General features: G+C 55.7%; 1 protein-coding gene and 1 long non-coding RNA gene across 5 annotated transcripts in view; one reads left to right on the plus strand and one right to left on the minus strand.

The window, feature by feature from the left end:
- Positions 1 to 5,350: 5,350 nt before the first annotated feature.
- Positions 5,351 to 26,630, minus strand: part of Zfpm1 (zinc finger protein, FOG family member 1) — a 57,462-nt gene continuing 36,182 nt past the window's right edge. For all 4 annotated transcript variants that reach the window (XM_060391845.1, XM_021631166.2, XM_060391844.1 and 1 more), the window contains exons 4-10: positions 19,456 to 19,589; positions 10,459 to 10,558; positions 8,679 to 8,885; positions 7,956 to 8,186; positions 7,594 to 7,689; positions 7,363 to 7,509; positions 5,351 to 7,190 (exon numbers count right to left, since the gene is read on the minus strand). In XM_060391845.1, the coding sequence (XP_060247828.1) occupies positions 5,410 to 7,190; positions 7,363 to 7,509; positions 7,594 to 7,689; positions 7,956 to 8,186; positions 8,679 to 8,885; positions 10,459 to 10,558; positions 19,456 to 19,589 (2,696 nt within the window). In that variant the 3' untranslated portion in view covers positions 5,351 to 5,409. The remainder of the gene's footprint in view (positions 7,191 to 7,362; positions 7,510 to 7,593; positions 7,690 to 7,955; positions 8,187 to 8,678; positions 8,886 to 10,458; positions 10,559 to 19,455; positions 19,590 to 26,630) is intronic.
- Positions 10,553 to 16,204, plus strand: LOC132656795 (uncharacterized). Its single transcript, XR_009594513.1, has 3 exons — positions 10,553 to 12,124; positions 13,197 to 13,454; positions 15,815 to 16,204. It is a non-coding gene; the product is annotated as an uncharacterized LOC132656795 (long non-coding RNA).

Below are 26,630 nucleotides of genomic sequence, written 5' to 3' on the forward strand. Positions count from 1 at the left end.
TAGTCCTATAGAGAGCCTGGGCTTCCTGGCAGGCCCCAGCCCAGCCCCATTGCCCTTGTGCAGCTGGGACCGTAACCCTGTGGCTGGGTGTTTTTTTGGGTTCCAAGATGTGACAGGCACATTGCTCAGGAGCCTATGAGTGCAGGGACAGGAGTTTGGAAGCAAATTTCTAATGTAACGAGGAAGTAACAGACTCTGCAGTCTTTCCCCAGGTACCCCGCCACAGCCCAGCTCCTGCAGCTGACAAGAATGCCATTTGTTATCCAGGTGCAAGATGAGGTGGTGCAGGCTCAGCGTGAAATAGGGGGCTGTGCTCCTGAGAAGAACAGGAGAGCCGTGACTCAGCACAGGGAACCTTAGCAACGACACCGCGCAGGGCACGTGGGCGCCCAGATGCCCACTCAGACACATGCAGCAAATGCATTCAAAGAGAGAGAGGTGTGGGCGGCGGAGTGACCTCAAAGCTGCCTACAGCCCGTCTGGGTTGAAGTGGAATAGCTATTCCTCCGAAGCTGATGCTGGGTGAGTGAGAGGTGACAAGGCTCTTATCAGTAGAGGAAGGGGGAGGGCGAGAAGAGTCTTGGCTCTGAAGAGGGAGGAGCCGCTGGCTCAGGAGTGCAGAGGCTTCTAGAGCTTGGTTCCCAACTCTCCTCATGCTGCTGCCCTCCTACCACTAAGGAGGAAGAGGCAAGCAGGTGGATCTCTGTGAGTTTGAGGCCATCCTGGTCTACATACCAAGTTCTTGGCCAGTCAGGGCTCCTTAGCCATACCCTGTCTCAAGAAGACAAAAAGCAGGAGTTGGGGAGATGGCTCAGTGGTTAAGAGCACTTGCTGCTCTTGCAGAGGACCCAGGGTTAGTTCCCAGCATGCACATGGTGGCTCACAACTCCATCTCCAGTGGATTGATTACCCTCTCCTGACCTCAACTGGCACCAGGCATGCATGTGGTACACATGTATACATGCAGGCAAAACACCACACAATAAAATAAAATACATCTAAAACAACCCAACATTAAGTAAAAATTTAAAATTTAAGGAAGGCGGCTAGGGAAAAGGCCTAATGAGTTCCAAGGAAAACAGGAAAATAAAACAGAGGTGTAGGTAAAATAGGGTTAAAATATATGTAAACATAAGGGAGCGGGATACAGCTGGGATACAGAGTTAATAAAATGTAACTAATAATAAAAAAATAAAATTAAATTAAAAAATATATATGTAAACAAGATGGCAGGAACCTCTTTAAGTGTATCTGGAGCCAACATGGCTCTAGTCCTAAAATGGACACTGAGGACAAGCAGATGGATGCTGTCCCCATGGGCACCCAGGCCTCACTGCCCACACCTATGGACCCGTGAGATTCCAAGGCTAAAGGAAGCAGGAAGAGCACCCTAAAGTACTTGGGAGTCCCACTGTGGTAGGAGGGTCCTCATGCATGGGTGGGAGAGGCTGGGTTCCACCCCAAGTTGGTTGCGTGTGCCCTCGTGTAGACCATCTGACCTCTGGGGAAGCCGGCTGTGCTAATGGATCCCAGAGTTTCAGAATGAAGTTAGCGTACAAGGTCCACTCCCGCCCCTACTCTCTGACCGCTTGGGACTTGGGGGCCAACCTGAAGCAATTCGAATGCACAGGCCGCTTCAAGCACACCCGGATGTGACTCTGCCCCTCCCCCTAATCCCTGGTAAACTCACTCTGATCAGTTCCAGGACAAGCCTCCTCCAGCTGTCCTCTGGTGTGCCTCAGTGGGCCTGCTTCCTGGATGTCCCGTGCCCTTGGCGAGGGCAGAGGCTTCTCATGTTCATGCCCAGGATGGGTGAAGGACAGAAGGTCAGAGTGGAGCTGCCGTGTAAGCGGCCATGTTACCTTGGATGAAAGTTCGGGTCCCTCCCCCGGGGCTGAGGAAAGTGTTTCCAGCAGGTGGGCTCTATACCTGCTCATGAGGTTTTCAAGGACGGAGCTAGCAGTGAGCACCTGTGCAGCAGCCTGGGCAGGTGACGGAGGTCCCTGAGCAGGCTGGAACCCTGCGTCTAAAAGCTCCCGTGGCATGTGTGTGCTCAGGCATTGCTAGGCACACGATGCAGACAAGCGTGCTCTCTGAGGATCTGCCCACCTCTACCCTTCGCCTCGAGGAGCCGCCAGCCCAAATGCTGGGCTCATAATTTTCTTCTCGGGCCTGCTGGGCTTGCTCCTCTGTATTTCACAGCTCCTCCAGGAGTCTGGGAGGCATTGGCAGGGTATGAAGAGGGTGGTGGGGGTGCCTTTCCCTTCCCTCCTTTCTCTTCCTCAGGGCTCATGACGTACTTAATGACGGGCAGGCAGCACTAGCTAAGTGTGTTGGCAGGCCATCACTGCCCTCTACTGTCCTGGGTCCCACTAGTGTTGAAACCAAGAGCAGTGCTTTGGAGGAGGGGGTATGGTCTGCTCTAGATGGGGTCCCCAGAAGATCCAACGGATGGTACATATTACCTCAGACATGTAGGTGGGGCCTTCAGTGGGGGACACGCTGGCAGCAGCATGGGGCTGCAATCCAGCCCTTCCCTGGTCAGCTAGGTGGATTTCTACAGGGCTGAGCTCTACCGTGTTGTCTCATGGGCACTCACATGCCCAGCATCATGAGGTGGTGAGATGGTCCAGGGGCAGATGGACTCCTTCAAGCCCTGGTGCCAGCTGCTTGGCCAGCAGAGGCCTACAGCAGAGGCCTCTGAGTGGAGTATTGTGAAGGGAAGGCAGAGGCTGCTTGCAGGGCCTTGGTTACAGGCAGACCGTGGTGCTCTGGGGCTCTGTGGACGGGAGGGTGTGACAGGCAAGGCCGAAGGAGGCCACCGTGGCTTAGCAGGCTCCTAGGAACTCGTGCAGCTCTGTCTGTGGTGCTCATAGATAGTGGACTGGGAACACGTTTATAGGAGGGTGGTCTGATGTCACATGAGAGGTGACATGCATGGGTGGTTTACTCGGGAGGCAGGTAGACCCAGGCAGACCATTTAGGAGGGCTGATGGTGACTGACTGGGAACTAACTGCTGGGTGTAGAAGAAGGTGGCTAGTGAGTGTGAACTCAATGGTTAGGGGTTCTTCTCTCAGGAACAGGCCAATGAGGGGCTAGAAAAGAGCTTGCCACCTTGAATGACCCTCATAACGATGTTAATGTAGCAGGAGGCCCATTGAGAGGTGCAAAGCTCATGTGGAGGGGAATCCCTTGGAGGCACTGTGGGGACCTGCAGCAGAGGAATATGGTGGCCTGAGCAGGGTTGGGCTTCTGACAGGGGACCACAGACAGTCTGTCCCTCTTGCAGTGGACCCCTACATTGTGAAGGCAAGGAAAGGAGTCTGCAGTGCAAGGGTGGAGAAAGGGGTTTACGGGGCAACTGAGGCCAGAGGCCAGGCCTTGGACATGGGCATCAGGAAGGCGGGAGAAAGTATGGCATGCTGGGGCGATGTGGATGGGGCCTCTAAGAGGAGACCTGGAGGAGTGTTCCAGACTGGAGGAATGGGATGTAGATATGGGATGTAGACCAATATCGAGTTACATCTACAAAAAGTGCAGCAGGTGAGCTGGTGCCTTCATCACCATAGCATGAGGGGCAGAGGTTCACAGTGGGGTGGAATAAGTCCTAGGGAAACTTTGGATATGCTTCCTGGGCAGGAAGTCAAGAGCCCAAATGAAGAGAAATGATCAGACTTGACAAACTCAAGGGTGTGCCCACAGCCCCTTCAAATCTTTAAAAGAAGGGAGGCTGAGACAGATCTTTCATAGAGTACAGCCCCCAGGAAGCAGGGGCGGACACCCAGGGGAGGCGTGTGGAGTGTCAGTTGGCTGTCTCCTTATGGTAGCTACGCCTGTAAGGGGCGAAGGCCATAGAGCAGGGGTTGAAAACCCCTTGGGCCAAGGTGATCTCGGGGAGAGCAGAGTGGGACATGGACTTGAGGGCACACAGGAATTGTTGTCATCTGTGGAAGCCCGCCAGGACGGAGCGAGTTCTAAGCATAGGTGTTTTTGGACCGAGCACATGCGCAGGGGTGAGCAGCTGGTTCCCGGCCACACACTGTGGGAAGCTGCCCATTGCAGTGTCCACAGGAAGCTCACAGGACTGCTCAAGAGCCTTCTATCAGCCATGGCAACACTCTCTTACAGCCCAAGGTGGGGACAGTGGGTGGCAGGAGGGACCTCCTGGTGCCAGCCTGCGGCCAGACCTGCAGCTCAGCTTGAATGACATCACAGGGTCCCTTCCCTGAGTTTCCAATCCTGTTTTACAGGCATGGAAACTGAGGCAGGGCTGGACACGGCGAGCCTGTGGTACAGGGCCTTGTCTTCAGTTCTGCAGCTGTGTATGGGATGGGGATCAAGGCAGGGGTCACCTTGGGCTTTCTCTCATTCAAGCATCTATTACCCATGGGGCTATCTCCCTCATGTTCTCCATCACCTTGAAGCAGCTTCAGGTCCACACTGTGAAACTATTGTCTGAACTGCTAGGGGATAGTGGGAGCAGACTTGGAAGGCATTTGCCTTCTACCAGGCTGTGAACGGAAACCAGAACCCTTCATGTAAATTCATACACACAATGGAGATGGGTAGGGCAGAGGGTCTGTGGCTTCTGTGATTTCCCGCTGGCTTTTGTGAAAAGGGGACCAAGATAGAGGCTGCCTGATTTCTCAGGGCCCTTGGCTAGCCGTCACCCTTCCCCTGCAGTTGGGGGTGTGTGGCTACTGGAAAGGTGTGGCTTTTACTGTGCCCCCTGTGGAAAGTTGGGCCTGTGAATGCCTCTCAGGAACATTTATCTATTCTTGTATAAACCCAGACCCAGCAGCAGGTCACCTTAGAGGGCTGGGTGAGAGGCAGACTGGCCAGCAGGTCCCCAGGGGTACTTCCTGAGTTCACTTTCAGCCTTCAGAGCTGCTGGTTAAGACTTAGAGTTGGAGAACAGGCATGTTTGCTTTCCCAGGGGACCAAGCAGAGGCCAAGGCAATGGCTAGACTGCAGTTGATTTGGTTCTGCCAGACATGGCCTACAGCCAGGCAGCGACAGGCTACAGGTGGTACACCCAGTGCCAACTCAGTAGTCATGGGTACCCACCCAGGTTGTGACGGGCCCTTTGGGACTTGGTGCCCTTCCTTGAGGACTCAGCAAATGCAACACGGTTTCATTCTCCCTAACGGTTTGCAGTTGGATACACACAGTAGCAGGGCTGGGGGTGAGCTGGAAGCAGAGGAAAAGAGCTCTGCGTTGGGCGGTTGAGCCCCCGGAGTGGGCTAGGTCCTGGAGGAAACAGTGGGGTGCCCGTTGCAGGTATGCGTGGGCTGGGGTATGGACCGAGGCCCACCGGATCTAAGACAACAGGCTGGCCCGCCAGCGAACTTAACACACTGAACGTCTTTATTAAGTGCCAAGGGTCCGGGTGGTGCGGCCCCGCAGGCTCACTTCACGTGCTCAGCGGCGTGAGAGGAGCAGTAATACTTCTTATGTGCGATGAAGGTGGACAGGCTGCTGAACCTGATGTTGCACAGGCGACAGTAGCGGTGGCCGCCGCCGCCACCAGCCGGCGCAAGTGTAGGCGCAGACTGGCCCTTGCAGGGCGCCCGCGCGCCTTGATCGACTGGGTCAGAAGGCGTGTTCTCAGGAGCCGGGGACGGGGACGGGGACGGGGAGCGCGGCGCGCGGCCGTCGGGGCTGTCACGCGGGGCACGCTCGGCAGGTGTGCGGGGCTCAGCGCCCGAGCTGGCCGCCGGCTTGGTCACCTGCAGGCCGTGTGCCTGGCGCAAATGCTCGACCAGGTCGCCGCGAACGCGCCCGTTGGGCGGGCAGTAGGGGCAGAGGGCGGCGGTGCGCAGAGGCGCGGAAGGACACGAGTACTTCTTGTGAGCCAGATAAGCTTCGAGGCTGTGGAAGCTTACGCGACAGGCGGTGCACTCGTGGTAGTCGGCCAGCGCAGGCAGAACTGCAGGCGTGTCCGGGGTCTGGCGGCGCGGCCGCTTGCTCAAGTCTATGGGCCCGTCGGGCGCCGGGCTAGGAGAGGGCGTGGGGGCGGGGCCGGCGCTCGCGCTCGCTGGTCTGGGAGGAGACGGCAACTCCGCCGCAGGGGCCGGGACAGCGGGCACGGGGGCGGGGCCTGCTGCGGGGGGCGGGGCGCCGGCTGCGGGCAGCTCGTACAGCTTGCGACGCCGGCGCGTGCGCACGGGCGGAGCTGTCAGCGCGGGAGCTGCGGCTCCCGCGGCCGGCGTGGGTGCGGGTGGCCGGCGCGGTGGCGGGTCGTGGCGGGAGGCGCAGTAGTAGCGCTTGTGCACAATGTAGGTTTCGTGGCGGCTGAACCGGATGTTGCAGGCCTCGCACAACGTACGGCTGGGGTCGTCCTCGGCGTCGTCCACCGAGCTGCTCGGGCTCTGGCTGCCCTCGCTGCCCCGGCCCGCGGCCTCGGCCTCTGGAGTGGTGGCGCCACTCGCCTCTTCTTCTCGTGGCCCGGGCCCCGGCGGTGAGCGTGGCGGGTCTGGCTCTGCAGCGGCACCTGGGGGCGCGCGGGCTGGCCCCGTGGCTGCCTTGGGTCTGCGCGCAGCGGGCGGGTCCTCGGGCGCGCGGCGGCCCGAGCAGTAGAGGCGCTTGTGCACGTAATAGTTGTTGATGTTGTTGAAGGTGATCTCGCACTCGAAGCACGTGGCGCCCTTAGTGCCAGCGAAGAGGCCGGTGGGCGTTCCGGCCGCGGCCGGACTCCCCACGCCCTGCTGCAGCCGGCCTTGCACCATCTCGGACATCTTGGCCAAGATATCTGAGGCCTGCGGCGCTGCAGGGATGGTGGTCGTGCCTGCGTCCGGACCGAACACATACTGTGGCAGGAAGAGCGTCCCGGCCACTGTTAGCTCTCCCGGCCCCGGGCTGGAGCCAGGCGTGGGGCTGGACAGTTCTGCCTTCACCCTGACTGGAGTGGGGCTGTGTGGTGAAGGTGTCCGAGACGGTGCCTGGGGACCTGGCTCTCCCGGACCTGAGGCACGGGTGGCTTCGGGCTCCTCTGCGGCTTCCACTTTGATGGTCTTGGGGGCTGCGGGAGAGTCGCTGCTACCTCCGTTTTGGGGGGACACTCTGGTCTCTCCGTTGGTGACTTCGGCCAAGGCCTTACTGTCCAGGCCTGAGGATGGGGTGGGTACCTTGTCAGCGGGAGCCAGGGGGCTGTGCATCAGAGAGTGCTGTTGGAAGCCTGCCAGGCTGTCTACAAAAACACAGGAGGACTGCACGTCAGGCCTTGGGCAGGCCCAAAGTGGGCTGGGGTAGGCAGAAGGGATTTAGGGCCATGGCTGACGAGGTCACCACTTGCTGCCTATGGACAAGTCCCCTCCCCTCCCACTCATCAGGGCCCACGAAGCCACAGCACGGCAGCTTACCTGGAGGAAGTTTGGCCGCTGGGTGTCCAGCCCCCGGAGCGTAGATCTCGCCTTTAGAGCCTGGCTGGCACACCATGTGACTTGTCACCAGGTGGCTGTAGAGGATGTCCCTTGTGGTGGATATGAAGCCACAGTTGTGACAGACACCTGCAGGCCATGCTTTTGTGGTCAGGTTCTAGGGACTGAGCCATGCCCCGGAGACCCCATCCCAACCCTCTCCAGCCCACCTACCGCTGAGCGTGTCTGTGTGCACCTTGAGGTGGCGTTCACAGTTGGCCTTGGTGGTGAAGGCTGACAGGCAGATGAGACACACAAAGGGGCGCTCTCCTGGAACACAGAGCGGTTGGCTTGGGTCCCAGTGACAAGGAAGGAACACTGGACCCCGGCCCTTTTTAGTTTGACACCAGCCGCATGCCTCCCAGGGTCTGCCGTATACCCAGCCAGTATTGTGTGCAGGTTGCCACAAGTAAGCCTTGTGTGAGGCTGTGGAAGAGGGACAGGAGAGCTGCATGGCACACGGTGGCAGAGCAGGCTTTCCTGAGCGCCCGTCTGGCTTGGTGCTCGGCTATGCCAGGGCGGTGAGGGGCACTCACCACTGTGGCTGCGCATGTGGATCTCCAGCGAGCTGGCACTGGGGCAGCTCTTTCGGCACTGGGGGAAGGGGCAGACACGCTCATTGGGGTAGGACTCCTTGGGCTTTTCCTCAGCGGCCGACACCGGGGAGCCTGCGCGCTGGCGGCTGGCGCAGTAGTAGAGCAGGTGGGCTTGCAGGTTCCGCTCACTGCGGTACCAGATCCCGCAGTCTTTGCAGGGGAAGACGTCTTCTGGTGGGGGTGGAAGTGGGGGTAAGGTACCGCCCAATGGTGGGGACCTGGCAGCAGGGAGGTTCTGGCTTTTGTTGTCCCCGATGGCTAGGGTCCTACCAGGAGTGGGATCTCTGACTGATCGCCCAGGTCACCCCTGTCTCATTTTAGGACTCACCCAGGCTCTGGGGATTCCTCCTGCCTCTGCACTGGAGACTCAGCTCCTTCTGTTGCCTTAGGGCAAACATATGCCCCACCCTCGGTCTTCCTACTGGGTGTTTCTCATGGGACCTGCACCCAGATCCCCCAGAGGCTGAGCCTTCCCTACCTTAGCAGGCCACATGCAACCTTCTGGCACTCAGGTCACCCTGCATTAGCGAGGTACTGTGTGTGTGTGTGTCTGTGTCTGTAAGCTGGACTTCTTGCATGCTGAACACCCAGAACCTCTAAGTTAGGCTGCAGCCCTGCTCTTTGACTTGAGCGTCACCCGAAGTCTGCCCCAGGGAGACTTACTGTTGATGACTGCGGTAGCGAGGATGGATGCCATGCCAGCCTGCTGGGGCAGCAGCTGGATGTCTGTGTGCACCGGGGCTGAGCCTCCAGGGTCTACTGGTTCCTGCACAGGGAGTCTGGGAGGACTGTGGGGCTCGGTCACGAGGAGCGCTCGTAGTAGTCCGCCGGAGGGCACCGCCTTGGTAACCCTGCACCAGAGGGCGTCATCTGTAGGGTGGAGGCATTTATGATGATGGGACCAATGATTCTGGGCTTACAATTGGGGCCCTTCCCTGTGTCTCCACATTGGGGCCTGCTGTACTGCCAGGGATGGGTGAGGCCAGGCAAATGGCAGGAAGTGGGCTGTGTTCAGGTTCACAGTTGTGGCTGGCTATTGTGTACCTGAGAAAGGATTAGGGGATGTTCCATTTCCAGTAAAAGAGTGGACATGGGGCTGGCAGAGATAATTGAGGGGGTCTTGCGTAGCCACTTGGCTGGCGTAGAGGAGTGTCCTGATGTCGCCCCCCCACCCCCCAAGACCCAGCCCTTCATACTGTTGGGAATGGCCAGGTGCTGTTCCCATAATAGCCTGTAGAGGGCAGCCTCCATCAACAAAACCCAGGTGTCCTGGGCCCGCAGTTTACCTCCTGGCCCGAAGTCCTTCCCTGTGAGGTGTGGGCAGGGACACTGCTTCCAGCCCCAGCCCAAAGCCACTCCCAGCCAGCAGAAAGTGGGAAAAGAAAGGGGAGTGTGTCTGTCCTAAGGCAGGAGTAGGAGCTGAGCTGCAGTGTAAAGCCTGGGTAAGTCCCATTATAGGGGTAAGGGTGATATAGAAAAAAAAAAAAAAAAAAAAAAAAAAAAAACCACTCATCAAAGTCCATAGGATTTCTGTGGTCATTATGACCCAGTCTGCTTGGCTTGGATTTTCCAAAGCTCAAGCCCAGATCATGTCACTTTTATTAGCATCAGCCCTATAAGGACCCTTGTCTTTTGTAGAAAGTACACTTGGGCAGGGGCAGGCTTGTTTTTGCAAGAACATGGCTGACTGCTTGCCAGCATCCAATCGGGTGTTAGGGCGTGTTCCTTCCTATTACAGACTGCCTTCTGGCTGCTCCCTCCAGTCCCATTGGCAGGGTTGGGAACATGATCCTCTCTCCCTACAGAGAGCACCAAAGCTACACACACACACACACACACACGATGAAGGTTGGCACAGGTCCCATATACCTGACCCCAACTCTCAATACCTTTGGACCTTGGGAAGGTGCTCTGCTTCCGCTGAGGGCCTACTCAGGAGTTGACTTTAAGGACAAAACTTCCAGAACATTTTAGCAAATAGGATGAGCTGAGGGGAGACCTCTTTCGCAACCCCCAGTCTTAGAAGGTTGGACAGAGGGGGTCAGTTAGGATGAAATAATTTGGCCACAGCTAGACCACCTCTTCCATTTTCTAGATGGAACAACAACCTGGAAGTCAAGGGACTTAGCCTTGGTAGTAAAGGGCGGGTCTGGGTCTGAACACAGCTGGTCTCACAGAACCCAGGCTCTGCCTAAGCCCAGGAGAAGAAGCAGTGATCTCAGTGGCCACAGAGGGGCCCAGGGCAGTCCATCTAGCTCTGTGTCAATAGATATTATTCGTAGCTCCTAAGATTGTCATCCTCTCACATCGGGTTCTGGGCGTTCTCTCAGTCAGGTTGACTGTCACCCAGATAGCCTTTAAGTGCTGGGCCATACAGAGCTGAGTGACCCCCACCCTCTGAAAGACCTTGGAGGGGAGGGAGGCAAGCAGGTGAGGCACAGACCCTTCCTGTAGATCTCTGAGTTGGCTTCAGCTTCCGTCAGGGCCTGGGGTAGCACCCTTAGCCAGCAGGACTCATCCACCTGCAGGGTCACAGCCGGGCCCTAGGGGAGAGCAGGGATAAGAGAGGATCAGCCCACATAAGAGTGCCTAATGAGGTTTTGCTGTGCAGTGGTACTCTAGCCTGGCAGCTCATAGGGCTGTGTGCAGTCCAAACACTGTGATCCTGGGAGGCACAGGAGGGACCTCTGCTCCCCAAGGTTAGGCATTAGTCTGTCTTGGAAACAAAGGTCCAGAGAGATGAAGCAGTGTGCCCAAGGGCACACAGCTCAAGATTCTAGAGCCTGCAGATGTGTGTTCCGCACTGCAGCAGTGGAGCTGCTGGCACCAGGGGTATGGGCCATGCCATATAGCTGCTGGATGCCTGCAGGGATACCAGTTCTGAGAGAGAGAGAGAGAGGAGAGAGAGAGGTAGGGGAGCTACAAGGGAGAGCCAGCCTTGTATCTCCCTAAAGTAGAGCTTTCCTCTGGTGCATGTTGGACCTTTTATCCCTGTCCATTCATTGGCAGCACTGTCCCTTCCCTGTGGTTGGCCACCCCAGCCCAAGACAAGCTGTGTTACTGAAGCAGAGTAAAGGGGAGGGAGTAGCCGAGGCTCTATGCCCTCTTGACCATTATATAGGCAAGGAAGCTGAGGCAAGAGTAGGGGTTGGGGGTAGAATGTCTATCTAGCTTAGGGCTACCATGCACTTCCTCTGCAGCTCTGTCTGAACCTGGAAGAAAAGAGCTCTGGGCTCAGTCCCCCAGGGCCACCAAAGCTGCTAGCTTCCTGCCCCTTACACCCTGGCTCTCAGCCCAGCAGCAGAGGAAGTATACATGGCCATGTCTCAGCGCAGACCAGGCTAGAAGGCTGGGCTGGGGTTTAGTCTCCCGTGGAGGACGAGGCACAGCCAGTGGCAGACAGGGGCAGCACAAGCCAGTCCTGTTGATGCTTGGAGGGTGGGTGACTATTGCCATCTAAGGCATCTCCTCGCTGCGGAGCTGGATCTGAGTTCCTGGACCCAGCTACGGGGGCACATGTTTAAAAGTACAGAGCATGCCCATGTATTATTCTGTCAGCCACTTGCTGTTTTATTCAAATAAATCAGAAACCTGCACCTCGTGAACTTTTACCGGAAGGCTCAGAGCCACTGCTCATTCTTAAGAACCCCTGTGGTGTTCATGGCAATTGGCTCACTGGGTAGGAAAGATAAACAACTGGCTGGGATAGCGGGAGAATCAGGCTGCTGATTATGTGGGGCACCACCCTGCCAGGGCTATGTTTGGCATTCCTGGGCTTCCTTGTGTGTGGTGTCCGTATACGGGCCAACCATGAGGGTCTGGTTGAGGTTTGGTCTTTCCCCTGTGGCTCTTGTAGACCAACTCTTCAGAGACCCCATTCACACAGCATATACGGAGCCAGCAAGATAAGGCCTACTAGCTGGGAACTCCCAGTGACCATGTACCATGAGCTCACGACAGTCCAGCCAGGTGGCTTCCACGTCACCTGCTTGCTGCCACGTGGCTTGTCCTAGAGCAGAGAGTGGAGATAAGCTGGTTCTGCAGGGGAACCCTGGAGTCCTGGCAGAAGACACCTGCACCTGTGGTCTCAGTTTTCCATATACCAGCAGGTGAGGCCCACATGACAACGTTGTTGTGAAGATAGGGGGAGGGAATCCCCTGCTGGCTGTGGACTCCTCCTTGTCCTGCCATCAGGAGTGGGGCAGGCAGGCCCTTTCTGCCCTGGACACATAAGTATGGGCATGCAGGGAGCCCTCGGAGCTGCACATACTAGCATGGCTGCCTTACTTATGCACTGCTTGAAGGATGCCAAGAACAGGAAGGTATCTCTGGGCCTGGGTATGAGCTTAGGTCCTGGGCCAGGCTGACAATTGCCAGAAGCCCACTGAGGGAGTGCATTCTACCCAAGAGCCTGCCTCAGGTCTGTTGGTGTCAGGATGGTGGCTCACTCTTAATGGGTATCTTGCTGACTCCCAGGGATGGAGGGGATTGGTGTGCCTTCAGGGTCACAGTTGGATACCCCTAGAGCAGACCCCAGGGGTTTGCAGCACGTGGGATGTGGCACCCACGTTGGGGACTGAGCAGCTGGCTGTCAGCGAGGTGGCTGGATCTGGCCCTCCCTGCCTCAGCCTTCCACGTCTCTAATGAATATTAATGAGCGGAGGAGGGTGAGAAAATTAATCTGCCTGATCCTCTGATGGGTGCTGTGGTAACGATATGAAATCTAATTATTCGTCCCAATATTTCTAAACCCTCAAACTGAGATTGACAGCCTCGCGGTCGGTTTAACGCTTATCGCTCTCTGGAGCAGCATGTTCACGGCATGATAAAAACACGCGAGCGCGCACGCCACTTTGCTGACGCTGCACAAGCTGCTCTTTCTGTGGAGGTCCCACTGCAGGGAACACCATACCACCCCCCCGTCCCCCGCTGCAGCATTGTGGCATGGGGTACACCCTTAGGGAGCAGAGCAAGGGGGCTAGGGGCTGCTGTGTATAATCCCATCAACAACCTGGGGAGACAGGTAATGCGATCCTGGCCGCCCCCAAACACACGTCCTGGGCCTCCATCCGTGGTCCCTTCTCTGTTTCCAGGGGGCCTGTCGTCCCAGTGTCAGGATGTCCATGTCAGGGGTTGGGACAGGGCTTTACATTTACTCTTCTTCCTGTCTGGTTCTCTTAGGCCCCGGAGGAGTGAGTTCAACTCGACCCCACCTGACATCCAGGGCCAGCTCCCTGCCTGGCCCAGCCTCCACTGGGTCTGTGGAGGTGTGTCTAGGGTCAGAGAAGGGCCTTGGCATTCATCTCACATGCTACCCCTCAAGTCATCATTTGTCTCTCCCTCCTGGCTCCAACTCCCCCTACCCCCAGCCTAGGATGACGTCAGGCACTTTAAATTCTCCTGTGGATCTGAGCCTGCTCCTGTTCCCCTAACAAAGAGGTCAGTGTCTCGATTCTGTGGGCTGATAACTATCGGGAAACCGTATCTGTGCACCATCCGCTATGACAACTTTATCTGAGGCTGTTCCCAAACCTTGCTGTCCAACTCGTAAAGCCATTTATAGGGAAGGTAGGCCCTTTCAGGTGGGCAGCTTAGCTCAGAAATGCTATCCCAAACGGCTGCCTGGTCCTCATGTCTCCACAGGCTGGAGAACCAGGGCTGAGTCCTGTGGCCACAGGGTGACTCCAATTAGGACCCCTCTCCTGACCCATTGACCTGTGCTAAGATTTTATTGATCCACTCATCTTCCACAGTGATGGCAGCTCCTTTCTTCTCCCCAGATGCCCATGGCCCACCTCACAGGTGCAGGGCCGAGGCCCACTGAGACTATGAACACTCTGCACATAGGACTAGAACCAAGGTCTGAGAAGCTCTGCCCCATCCCACTGGCCTTACAGTCATATTTGTTCATTCATGCTCTCACCCCTCAGACAGTCCCTGAAGGCCAGCTGTGTCAGGTGCTGGGGACACAGTAAAGAGGAAGGACCAGGGCCTATCAAGGGCCAGGGACAATAGGACCAGCAAGTGTCAGGCCTGGGCTTGCTGTTAACTGGGCTCTGTGTTGGGAAAAGAAGCAAGGATGGTGCTGAGCCATCACAGGCAGAGAACTGCAGTGACTGACCCAGGGAAGGTCACAGGTGTTATGATTTATGCCATCCTTGCCAGCCATCCTTCTGGCTCCCAGCCTTTTATCTCAGGGTGGCTTTGGGGTCCAAGGACGGAGCTGGCTGCAGGAGGGCCTGAGGCCATAGTTCCCCTGGCAAAGGAGCAATTTGGAGAGGCGGGAGCCCGAGGTATTTCCTAAGCTTCTACCACACCAGACAGGGAAACTGAGGCATGGAGAAGAAGGGCCCCAGGCCCCCACAAGGCCAGCAGCAAGCCTGGACTATAAGTCCATTTCTACTTCTGCCTGGTGTCCCAACCAAATGATACCCCTGACCATCCTAGTCTCTGTAGAGTCGGCAGAATGGTGGCTTCACAGATGATACCAGAATTGTGACAGCGTTGTCACTTAGAGAAAGGGTCTTTGCAAATCTGAGTTCAGAATCTCAAAATGAAAATATGAAAGTATCTGGAACATGGTAGTCCCAGGCCCAATAATGAGTGACATAAAATGAGGCAAGGGGAGACGGGAGCCACATGCAGACAGCAGCAGACAGACAAGGCCAAGGGTCCTGGGCCACCAGAGGCCTCAGGCAGACTCTGCCTCAGAGACCCAGAGGACCTGCTCTGCCCCTTAGGACAGTGGCCTCTTCAGGCATGAAGAGTGTAACTGAGACGCCAGGTTGTAGCCCCAGGGTCCATCTATGGGAGGTCCTGCCTGCTGTCAGGGTACATCAGACGGCCATTTTCCAGCTGAGGTTCCTAAGGCTGGGCTGCAGTCTCTAAGGCAGGGCCTGGGATGCCTCAGCAGGCGAGCAAAGCAGGGCTCAAACTTAGTACCTCCCTGTCTGGGTAAAGCAGCAGTGTGCACAGCTGGGCTGCGTGTCCTGGAGGGGAGGGTGTCCTGGGCACTTTTCCCTTCCCGTTTAGAGTTGTGGCTAAAAACCAAGTTCCCCCAGTACCCCTAAAGTCCCAGCTAGGATGGGACCCAAGGTGAGTTTGGGCTTTACCATGCCAGCCGAGGCTCTCTAGCTCCATCCCCAGGTGTGAGGGCCCTAGATCATGAGGGGTTGACCTAAAGGCTGTTCCACACTCACTTAAGTGAACACTTGCCCAAAGCCATGTGAAGGCTGGGCCCAGATGGTCCCACTTCAGTCTCGCTAGCATCTTTTCTTACTGTGTCCACCACCCTGCCTTGCAGTCATGGGCTATCCCCTGGCCTCACTGATGCTATGGTGGGCTCTGGGACAAAGTAAGTAAGTGGAGGGGGACAATGATGAGGCAGAAGCAGCGTGGCCAGGTTGGGGTAAATGGCTGTGCACTCACCATTCATCTATCCGTCCACCCATTTATGAATATGTCTACACATAATTATCCATTGATGCATCCACTATTCATTCACCCACTCATCTAAAATCATCTACTCATCTTTCCATCCATTTCTATTCATTCATCCATCCACTTACCACCCATCTTCTCGTGCACCCAGTCTTTATCTGTGCACCATCCATCCACCCATCTACTCTAATTTACCCATTCACTCCCTCATGCATTCACTTTACCCAACTTTCTGTGCTCTCCCACTCGTTCATCCATCCACCATCAATCCAGCCATCCACAGCCTCATCTTCCCCCTCATCATCCATTTATTCTGGGCTTCGACCCTAAGAAGCCTTTTCAACTGTCCTCTTTTACAGGCATGGAAACCGTGTCAAATGATAGAGTCAAGACTACCGGCTCTCCACTCAGGGTGGTGTGACTCAGTTTCCTTCCTGGATACGAACCCTGGATATCTGATATGAATGGGAGCGTTGGGGGAGATTTCCCTTTCTACTTATCCCCATGGTGGGCAGCCCCCAACTTAAGAGAAGCCTGGGGAAGCAGCCGGCCATATCTACGTGTGCTCCCCCCTTCTTCTCTAAGGGGAGAGGAAGAACTGCCTGGCGGCTGATAGGGCCATGGGGCAGGAGGCGACTCCTTCCTCAGGCTGCGGGGAGAACTGGGGCCCATCAGCCGAACTTGATAAGAGCCCGCTGAATGTTAGCAAAAATATTTAGACAATAAACGAAGTATCGCAAAGGCGCCCATATCTTTCAGAAATCAATCATCTGTGCCGTGTGTCTGGACGCTTGGCGCCAAGGAGGAGATAGTGCCTTGCTGGGGAGATAAGGGTTAATCAAGGATTTAATTCTGTGAGATAGAGGGGAGTGAGGGAGGTGCTTCCTCCCTCTCTGGGAGCCTCAGAGGCATTGTGACTGCACTCCTTTGGCTAGCATCTCACACCTGGGTGGGGATTCTACCTTCCTGCCACCTTCTCGGGCTGAGCTATGCCAGGAGACAAACTAGATGCAGAGGGGGCAGGGGCAGGGGCTCTTGTGGAAAAGGGTGGCTTGCATATGGCAGGACAGGAGTTTCAGCACAGCTAGACTGGCTTCTAATTCTCCCTTAGCTCTCTGGATCCTGGTGACTTGGGCCAGAACCTCAGAGCCTTAGCTTTGTCACCTGTAAAATGGGGGCATTTGGGGCTAACGAGATGGCTCAGTGGGTAAAGCCTCTAAGGCTGGCAATAAGGGTTCAATACCCAGGGCCCACAAGGTAGGAAGAATAAATCAACTACTCTAAGTTGTTCTCTGACCTCTACGTAAGTGTGCTGGCATGTGTGGATGGATAGACGAAGAAAGAGAGAGAGAGAGAGAGAGAGAGAGAGAGAGAGAGAGAGAGAGAGAAATTAAAAAAAAATTCTGGACAGTGGTCTGCCTCCTACTCATCTTTCTATCCATTTCTATTCATTCATCCATCCACTTACCACCCATCTTCTCGTGCACCCAGTCTTTATCTGTGCACCATCCATCCACCCATCTACTCTAATTTACCCATTCACTCCCTCATGCATTCACTTTACCCTAGGGTCGGGGGAGGATGTCATGTGGAGTGTGCCTGGGGCATACTTAGTTGTCCTAACTTAGGCTGACCATACCAATGGGAACAGAGGAGACGGACACTGGGCACACGGAGGCCTGGGATCCAGTCCTGGGCAGACCTGCCTTTGCTGCTGTTGCTACATGTGGGTTTTGCTGACTGGAGTCTGGAGACAGGGGTTCCAGATTCCTGCCTGCACACGGACTCCTCCTTCTGCTAACCAGTGCCAATGGTCTCTAAGTCACTTGCTGACCACTGTACACAATGTCCCTGCAGAGCCACTCTGAGTGGCCTGGCTTCCTTCCTCCAGGACCTTAATCAGCTGTGCTGTGCATCATGACACTCCCTGGACCTTGGGCCAGTCTCCTTCCGCAGACTGTACTGAGCATGGACAGGGTTAAGTACCACCCCAGGCCTAGCTCACTTAATCCACAAAGCCACCAGCAGGCAAAGGGATCAATTCCTAACTCATAGAGCACAGCCTGGCCATGTCTTCTCTGCAGGCCTAGGCCTAAAGGAAGCCTCTGGGTTCCATGTGACCTGTCTGTGGTCCCAGGGAAACAGTGGCTCTGGGCAGGACAGGATCTGTCTGAGACAAAGCAAGAAGACCCCAGGTGGACAAGCTCTGTCCAGTGCCAGCTCCTGTTCTTACTGCACAGCCTGAGACAAGTGTATCACTCCTGTTGTGTTGGTGGTTGGTCTGATGCTTGTATTTTGATGCTAATTACTGGCCCTCAAGATCTGCCTGGATAAACCTATCCTTGTTGTGTGAACCTGCCTAAGACATTATACCTGAATGGTTGATTAAAGGCCTAAAACCTGGGCAGGGCAGAATGGGGTAGGCGTGGCTAAGGTTCCTGGGCTTGGGGTTCAAGAGAATCCTGGGAGAGAGATGGATAGGAAGAGAGGAGGAAGAAAGATGCCATGATGGGTTATCTAGGAAAAGGAACCATGTGGAATGGTAGGAGAGACTCCAAGGATGGCACGGATGGAGAGAACACCAAGATGAAAAATACAAGCAAGTCTCTTGGGATTATGGATGGAAGGTAGCCCAGATGAGAATGGTTAAGGCAGATGGCATCGGATGGGGGCTGGGAGGTGGATGGTGAGGTTATTGAGACAGTGCAGGTAGAATATCTGCCCAGCCCAAGGTAAATAAGGCTATTATAAAATCTAACAGGTGTCTATGTCTTATTTGATTGAAACAGTGGGTTAAATAATGCTGCTGTAATAATTATAGCCTAATAATAAACATTTGTTAGGCCACGCCTTTTAAATTTACAACAACACTGGTATCTGAAAGACAGTGTGGCCGGGCCACAAGCCTCAGTAGGTGGCATGTTTGAACCTACTGAGCCTTTTCCAACATGGGACAGCCTACCCCAACACAGAGATTTTGAGTCAGCTCATATGGCTAGTACAGCAGGGGCTGTGAGTGGTGGTGGTCTGCTGCTCCCCACCTGGACACTCCTGGGACGTTTCCAAAGATGACATTGTGTGCACACATGTGCGCAGCATCCTGGCCTCCAGGTGCAGGGGAAATACAGCCCTCAGCCTCACCTGCCAAGGGCACTAAGAAGGCAGCCTTAGACCCTCAGACCAAGGAACCCAGCAGCATGTGCCACTGGCCAGCCATGCACACAATGAGTATTTTGGATCAAGCCACACCCAAATGCCACATCAGAAAACAGGCCCTATACCACAGCACTCTGGCAGCAAGACACCTCATCCTAGGACTAGCCAAGGAACCTATGGCTGGCCCAGGCCTTTGCCATTCTATGTCTCTGGACATCACACAAGCCCCTCCAATTCCTGCTCATTTGTTGCCTACATGGCTGTCTCGTTTGTATTCCGATCTCTGTGTCCTGGTATCTGTTTCCTTCTGAAATGATTTCAAAGGAGCCCACACAGACCATCAGGAGGAAGCCAGGCCGACTTGCCATAACAGAAGCAGCCTCAGAAGCAAGTCCAAGACAAACGACAGTGTAGTCGTGTGTTGGGAAGGAGGCTGCCCTAGGAAATCTCTGCCCAGGCAGGGCTGCAGTGGTGAGCAAGCTGAGCCACTGCCTGAAAGCCACACCCACCCCAGCACCTGTTGCTGTGTGGGAAGGAACTTCTTACCTTCTGAGGCTCCCCTTCACTCAAGCTGCTGCCCAGCCCTGGCCACCTTTCCCTCCCAACTCAGTGGGCACCCTGTTCCTTGCTGCTTACTCCCTTTGGACCCCTCTTCCTTTTCTCTGTGGGGCTCCACTTCCTGTTCCTCTAGGATGTCCCCTTGGGATCCCCAAAGCACAGTATCAACCCCTTCAGAGGCTTCCTAGGAAGTCCCTCCCTCTTACTCTTGCCTCTTCGGGTTCCACCAAAGCTCCCCTCGGAAAGGCAAGAGGTTTGGTTGGTCAGTTGGGGTTCAGCTCCTTACCGGTTCTTCCTGCTCAGGGGATAAGGCTCTGGTCTGGAGGCTCCCGTGGAATGGGCCCCAGGACAGGCCCTCAGTGAGGCTCAGCCGGGCCCGCACACATCTCTGCCCATTCTGCAGTGCCAGCTCCAGCTCCTCTGAAGAGAAACAAGTGGGGTAAGGTGGCTGCTTGGTGACCCCAGCCCACTTCTATCCCATGACCCCCACTCTGGCCTGGTTCTAGACCCAGGCCTTTGCCCTTTCTGAAGACACACAGGGCTGCAGAATGACCATGGAGCAGCAGAGAGGCAGGCCACACCATGACCCTGGTCACAGTCTGCAGCTGTGTATGTGCTGCACACAAGGTGCAGGACCTTGTGTGCTAGGCTGAATGGTGGCCCTTCACGGGACATCACCCATGACTGTGAATGTCCCTTGCATGTAGGTTAAGGTCTGCAGGCATGACTGAATTAAAGATCATGAGATAAGATCACCCTGGATTAGCAGGTGCTTCTAAATAAAAGACAGTGTCCTTCAGAAAGGCTGATGGAGAAGACAGGGCAGAGGGTTCGCCACACGGGGCCTCTAGAACTTCTGGTAGATCATGGCCTGTAGAATACTGGGTGGGGCTGCTGGCCTCAGGCTGGAACAAGGAGACCCTTGGTTGTACTAATTGGTGTTAGCTGTGGAACACACAGACATCTGGCCAGCCACCTGCCCTACTTGAGCCTCCATTTCTTTAAAGGATGTGGGAGCGTGGTCATTCCCTCAAAGGGTGCTATTTCCCCAGGCCACACACCCTCGGCTACCCAGGCTGCCAGGCCTCACATGGCCTGGCCTGGTCCCCTGGCCAGAGTGCTGTGGCGGCCCCACTTCCTGGAGCCCCATCAGGCAGGCTGTGGCCTTAATGGGCGCGATCATCAGATAACTGGCCAGCTAATGGTGGAGATAAGGTGTAAATACGCCAGGAGGCCCCGTGGAGAGCTGTAACTAGGCCTTTGTCTTCCCCGGGCTGATAAGATGGCAGTGGACCAGGACTGGAGGCCAAGGAGGCCTGCGCCCCTTTATCAGCCTGGGAGTGGGAGAGGGGCTGAGGGGCCAGAAGGCAGGCTTTACCCTTCATAAAAGCGACCAATCCTCTGTAGCTCACCCAGGATGCTGTCCAGGTGCAGGGCTGTCCCACTGGCTCCCCCTCCCTCACTTTTTCTTGCCCCACAGGGCATGGCCCAAAGCTGACACCGGGATGGTCAGTGCCATCTACAGGAGCAGGGACAAGGTCTGGGCAGCACTGTCCTAGGAGAGATATAGAAACTGGCCCCTGTGAAGTTTATTTCCAGTGTAGAAGAGGAAACTGAGGCCCTAAAAGGCCCACTGCTGGCAGCAGGTGTCAGGACCCAAACCTGGCACTGACCACAGAGCCCTTTACCCGCTGCTGTGATGCGCCCTGCCACTCTCCCTTGTTTTCGGCGCCTTTCTTCCCTACCTGATCGCCCTCAGGGCAGAAATGGAATTAGAGTCCACGCTTACAGCTCGGCCACCTAGAATCCCACCCAGGTGTCGGAAAGGGCAGAGAAGCTCTATCCTGAGAAGGGTGTGCCTGGACCTTGAGACAGACAGCTAAGTCACCTACTCCCGCCTGATTCTACTCTGTGTTTAGAACATTCCGTGGGGGATGGGGCCTGGCCCCTGTCAGGAGCTCCCTCTTGCTCTGAGGCTGTGTCCTCAGAAACTGAGACACAAGGTGGAGAGGCAGTTGATGCAGGTCGCCCTGAGGGCGTGGTATGGCATGGGCAGACCCACAGACACACCCATCCAGGCTGCTACCCGTGGCAACCAGGCCCTCGTGGACTTGTCTGCAGCCCCCCTGGGGAAGGAGGCAGCCGGCGCCACCCCCTTGCTTACCCACCAGCAAACGGCCCCGCACCCTAATCAGAGTTCACGGCCATGGCCCAGCCTTCCAGATAAGAGCATGGCTGGCATTTCCCACGGCAGCCACCCCATCCTCTGGGTATCACGCACTGCCAGAGAGGGCTGGTTGTTGATAAGGGCTGTGGTCCCTCTCCCAGGGGAGCAGCACCACCATTCTGCCCTCGGGGACTGGGGAGGCCTGGGAGAGGTGCGGATTACAACAATCACTGTGGTAACATACCTCTCTGGCTCGGGGTCCAGGTCAGCCAGACCGAGGGTCCCTCTTGAGGCAGATTGATAAGGGGAGGGCAGCTGACGTCAGCCTCAGCTCACCCCAGCATTTTTTTATAGGGCAACCAGTGCAACTGTCCACAGCAGCTCTGGTGATATTCAACATTCAGTTACTTAGATAACCTAGTTCCTGCCCCAACCCCTTGCAGCCAAAAGAGAGTTAGCACCCCGAAAAGATGTGCCTGCAGCAAGTAAAACAACACAAGAAAAGCAGGGCTTGGAGAAGCTGTTCCTTTTCCAAGGACCCTGAGACTGAGAGCACAAGAAGAAAAGCCCAGGGCTTAGGGATGGGACGCCATACTGGGTGATTTGGCAGACATGAGGTCGGAAAGAGTTTTCCAGAAAAGCTCCACAGTGGTGACAGGGAACTTGGGCTGGATGAGGCATAATCTAGTCTTTGGGTTTGTGGCGCATGCTCACTATCACAGAACCCTAAGGGGTGACTGGGGTCCATGGCCTCTACCCTGGGGAATTCCAGCAACAAGATAATGTCCAGATGCCTTCAAAGGCACAGGAGCTCCCGTGGTAGGCTGTCATGGTGGGTTCCAACCTGGTTCAGGCTCTGGCCACCTATTCCCTCATATGGAGAATAGTGAGTGTGTCTTTGTCTCTTACAACTTGCAGTCCTAACGTGACCACTGGCCTCATCTTCTGTGCCACAGCCCATCGCCGGGCATGACTTGCAGGGTTCCTCCTGGCATACCTGGGAGGCTGAGGCTCAGAGCGAGCCTGGAGTGCACATGTCAGTGGGGCCTTGCCACACAGCGTCAGTATCTGTTTAAGGGATGAGGTGGAAGGGAGCAGCTGGCTTCTTCCAGGCCTGAAATATTCTGACTCTGGCCTCAGTTTCCCTATGCTCCCTGGCTGGACCCTTGACAGGAACCAGACTGTCATCACAGGTCCAGCACTGGGTCAAGGGTTAGTCTATTCAGGTAAACAACTGTACACATTGCTTCTAGAACACGTGCTGGGACTTAATTGCATTCCCCAGAAGCACCTTCAAGGAACCTAACGCATATTTATCTGTTGACAATGTCAGTCATGCATGGCCCCCGGGGCACTCACCCCGGCAGGAACAGAAGCCCAGGATTTACCTCCTCAGCTGGAGCCTGGCTGAAGATGGGGTAGCTCTGCACATTGTTGAGGTGCTGTGGGTGGCAGAACTGGTGTTCAAACCAACAGGCCGAGTCCTGACACTGCCCTAGTGTCTGTGGTCCTGTCCTGCCGGAGCCTCAGTTTACTGTGTTGTGGAAGGGGTACTCACACGTCATCTTGAAGAGTCTGTGTCTGTGAGGCTAAGGGGGCGTGTTTATTACAGGGCTGAGACCAGTCTCACAGGTGGTGCCCCTGGAGCCCCTCGACCTGACTTGAGGCCCCTGAACTCCAACCCTGCCTTGAAACCTAAGCGGTGTCCTCTGGCAGTGTGCACCACGCTACCTAGTACTGGTGTGGGCCTCCTCTCTCTGCAGGCGAAGGAGCCCAGTGATCTTAAGCAAATTCCCCAAGTTCTCATCCCCAAGGGGGCCACTCCTTTTCAAATGTTTTATTTATAGTGTGTGTATGTCTGTGTGTATGAATGCCACGTGTGTATCTAGGTGCCCACAGAGGCCAGAAGAGGATGTCAGATCCCTTGGGGCTGAAGCTTCCTGACACGATGGCTGAGAACAAAACTTGGGTCCCCTTAACCATTGAACCACCCCTCCAGCTCCCAAGTATGGCCACTCTCAAGCCCTGACCTTAGAATGCCCTTCTGATGGGACCCGAGTCACCCCAATTTGCCCATGTGAATCGTGGTTGACTTGCAAGTCTACAACAGGAGGCTTCGGTGTGTAGGAGAGTCAGGAAGGGGCTTCCTCAGCTCAAATGGGCCAGACCCCTTGTGCCAATAGCCAGGGCCTCTGGAGCACCAAGCCAACCACCCAAAGCCCCCAGCATGCCCTGTGGGGACTGTGGTTGGTATGTGGGTGCCCACCGGCTCACCACCAGCACCTACTTATCTAATCAGCCCATCGTTCCTGCCAACCCGCCCTGTGGCTCCCACAGGACCGCTGGGGAGTGGCCCCTATCACAAGGATCACCCTGTTTGCTTTTGATAAAAGTCATAGGAAAGAAAGAAAGAAAGAAAGAAAGAAAGAAAGAAAGAAAGAAAGAAAGAAAGAAAGAAAGAGACATGAAAGGGGAGGAAGGGAAGCCCCAGTCTGGTGGGTTCTAGAAGACTCTGCAGGTATGAACAGGGGAGGCAAACTGGCCCAGAAGACATCTGCTCCCACTAAAACTGAGGCCCAGAAAGGGCAAGTGACTCCCTAGAGTCACACAGCAGATGAAGAAAGGGTGAGAGAGCAGCTGGAATAGGCTCTCTGGATCAAGCCACACTGAAAGACAAATCTGGCTTTAAAGAGGGGCCTGTGTGTTATGTCTGCCCTTGCTCTGTTGCTGAGGCGTCAGATTCTCTGTCTGCTAAATAATTTTTAGGGAAGACAGGGGCGTTGAAAGCAATCTTCGAGAGGTCAAGGGAAGGGACTCTCCTGAAGTTATAGCCAGTAGAAGCTGGTTATGCCAGACCTTAACCACAACATTTCCCATTGACAGATAGGAATGTGAAAAGCAATAGGGGTAGGAAATGATCCTGAAAGCCCAGCAGGAACCCAGGCTCACTTGCAGGGAAGTAGACAGGGACTTCCAAGCCTGTGGCCACTGGCACAGCCAAGATGGAAAGAATTTCTGCTAGGTGTTCTGCAGAGGGATAAGATGGCTCCTGTCAGATAAGCTGCAGAGTAATAGACATTGTGGACACAAGCTTGAGCACCGCCTTCGGAAGCGGAGGGCTGACGTGAGCTCCCAGGGAAATGGCAGGGTCCTCTGCCCTGCCCTGCCCTTGGGGGCTAGTTTCTGACCTCACAGAGCACCTGGAGTTGCCAGTCACTAGGAAATGGGGATCAGTCAGTTGGTTTTGTTAAAGTCTGATTTCTGACACCATCTGGTATTTCTAGCCATGCTGAGATGACTGGAGGCCACTGGAAAGCTGGGTTCAAGCCCCGTAAGGATTTGACCCATTCCTACCAGGGAGCAGCTCTGCTCTGAAGCACACATCCCCTCTTGAGAAGGCAGCAAGGGATGGTGCAGAGCAGTGCCCACAACGGGTTAGGGTGGGCCTGTCCACGGGGCGCTGCGCCAGATCCTGGAAAGCCTCAGGCTGTACTCCTCTTCTCTTCGTGCCCGAGTCCTCTCACCTCACTGTTCTCAGAGGCTCAAACCTCAGAGGTAACAGGTGTCAGCTCCCTAGACTGCCATCCCTCAGGAATGTTCTGGGCACCGCAGGTCCCAGACCCAGGAGGGTGTCATGTCTGGGAGAAGGGGAAGCTGTCTCAGGGGGTGGACGAGCACCCCTGCTTCAGTTCCCTATCCATGTGAGCTTCGTTGCCTGGCCATCCAGCCTCTCCTCAGGTCCAGCCACCACTGTGGTGGCCCTGGGGAAGAAAAGGCCAGCCTCATGCTTCCTGTCTGGGGGAAAAATAAAAGATGCAGGATAGGATATGTGTGTGTGGTGTGTTTGGCCTGGGGTCTGGGTCACTGGGAAACCTAAACACTGGACACTGGTACTGGGTGGAGGGCTGGTCCAGGTGCTGGAGCCCTGTCCCTTCCAGGTAGCCCACGGCCCCTCCTTGGTCTCTGGGACTGTGCCTGTTGAGTATTGATTTTTTGACATGGAACAACAGCCAGCCAGCCTTTATCGGCTGAACCCTGGCCCTTGCTAATGGCAGATCTGGGTCCACCTGGGAAGAGCAGACTATACAGGGTGGGGCTTTCCCTTCCAGGGATCTGTAGGGGCCTCTCACCACCTGGGGTAACTGAGCTTGTTCTGGGGGAGGGTTGGCTCTCACAGAAGGTGCATCTGTAATGGGTCAAGGGATGTCTTCCCCTGTATGGTTCAGAGCCAGGATCTAGGTCTGATCACCACTGCTGAACCTGGAGGCAGGACTCCTTGGAGAGGGACACTACCTCTGTCCCTTCAGGGCACAACCAAAGCTGCCAGACCAGCGGGAAGAACCCTGGCAATAGTGACCTGAGCACCCACTACTCCCTCAACACACACACAGATACCTTAGCAGCTTATGTGCCTTCCCCAGGCAGAGAGCTCTTTCTTACCCACCCCACATGCCTGAGGAGGCTGAGAGTCATGGCTTCCAGGCTGCCTGAAGCACAGAGCTCTAAGCTAGACACTCCACCATCTTCCCCCTGGGATAGGGGCAGAGGAAACCCCATCAGCTTAGAGCCCCTCCCCCTCCTCCCTGCCTACTTTTGACAGCACGACACTCTGGTCTCGCCCGGGGCCTGGCTTCACCTGGCTCTGGCTCAGTGCACCCATCCACCTTGTCTTCATCCCTTCGCCCTCTGGTGCCACAGTTTCTGGTCTAAGTGGTCGGAGGGTGGGTATGAGGGCATGTGAAGGTCTGGGAAGTGGCTGCTCTCCTTCCTGGAGTGACAGCTGCCTGCCCTGCCTATAGCACTCACATCCTTGGGCCAACAGCTGACAGTGTGGCAGGTGATGGGAGGCCAGTAAGTCAGGAAAAGGCTACCACCTAGAGCACACTGGTCCCTCAGGGCCTGAGCACAAAGACCAGAGGCCCCTATAAAGGAGGTATACGCAAGTGGGGAGACTGAGGCCTTGGCTACAGGGTGAGTCAGGCAATGTGGAGGTTGGGAGACAAGGAGGACTAGGGGCTTGTTAGCATCTTCTCTCAGAAGAACCCTCTGTAATATCCTTTGTCTTCAAAGCCTGTCAACTTTACCTCACACTTGGAGGCTGGGGTCACAATGGGACACCAGCAGTTCAAGAGTTCAAACTGAAGCCTCTGTCCTTCCTCATGCTCCCTGACGGGGAAAGGGAAGAGGGATCCATGGCATGGGCAGGAACTGGTGCGTGCTCAGGAAAAGGGAGCACCAAGCAGGTTGGTCCTGGCCTAGATCCATGTGTCTCTTACAGCAGCTCCCTGCTGACC

This window comes from Meriones unguiculatus, chromosome 10 (genome assembly GCF_030254825.1).
Source record: "Meriones unguiculatus strain TT.TT164.6M chromosome 10, Bangor_MerUng_6.1, whole genome shotgun sequence".
NCBI lineage: Eukaryota > Metazoa > Chordata > Mammalia > Rodentia > Muridae > Meriones > Meriones unguiculatus.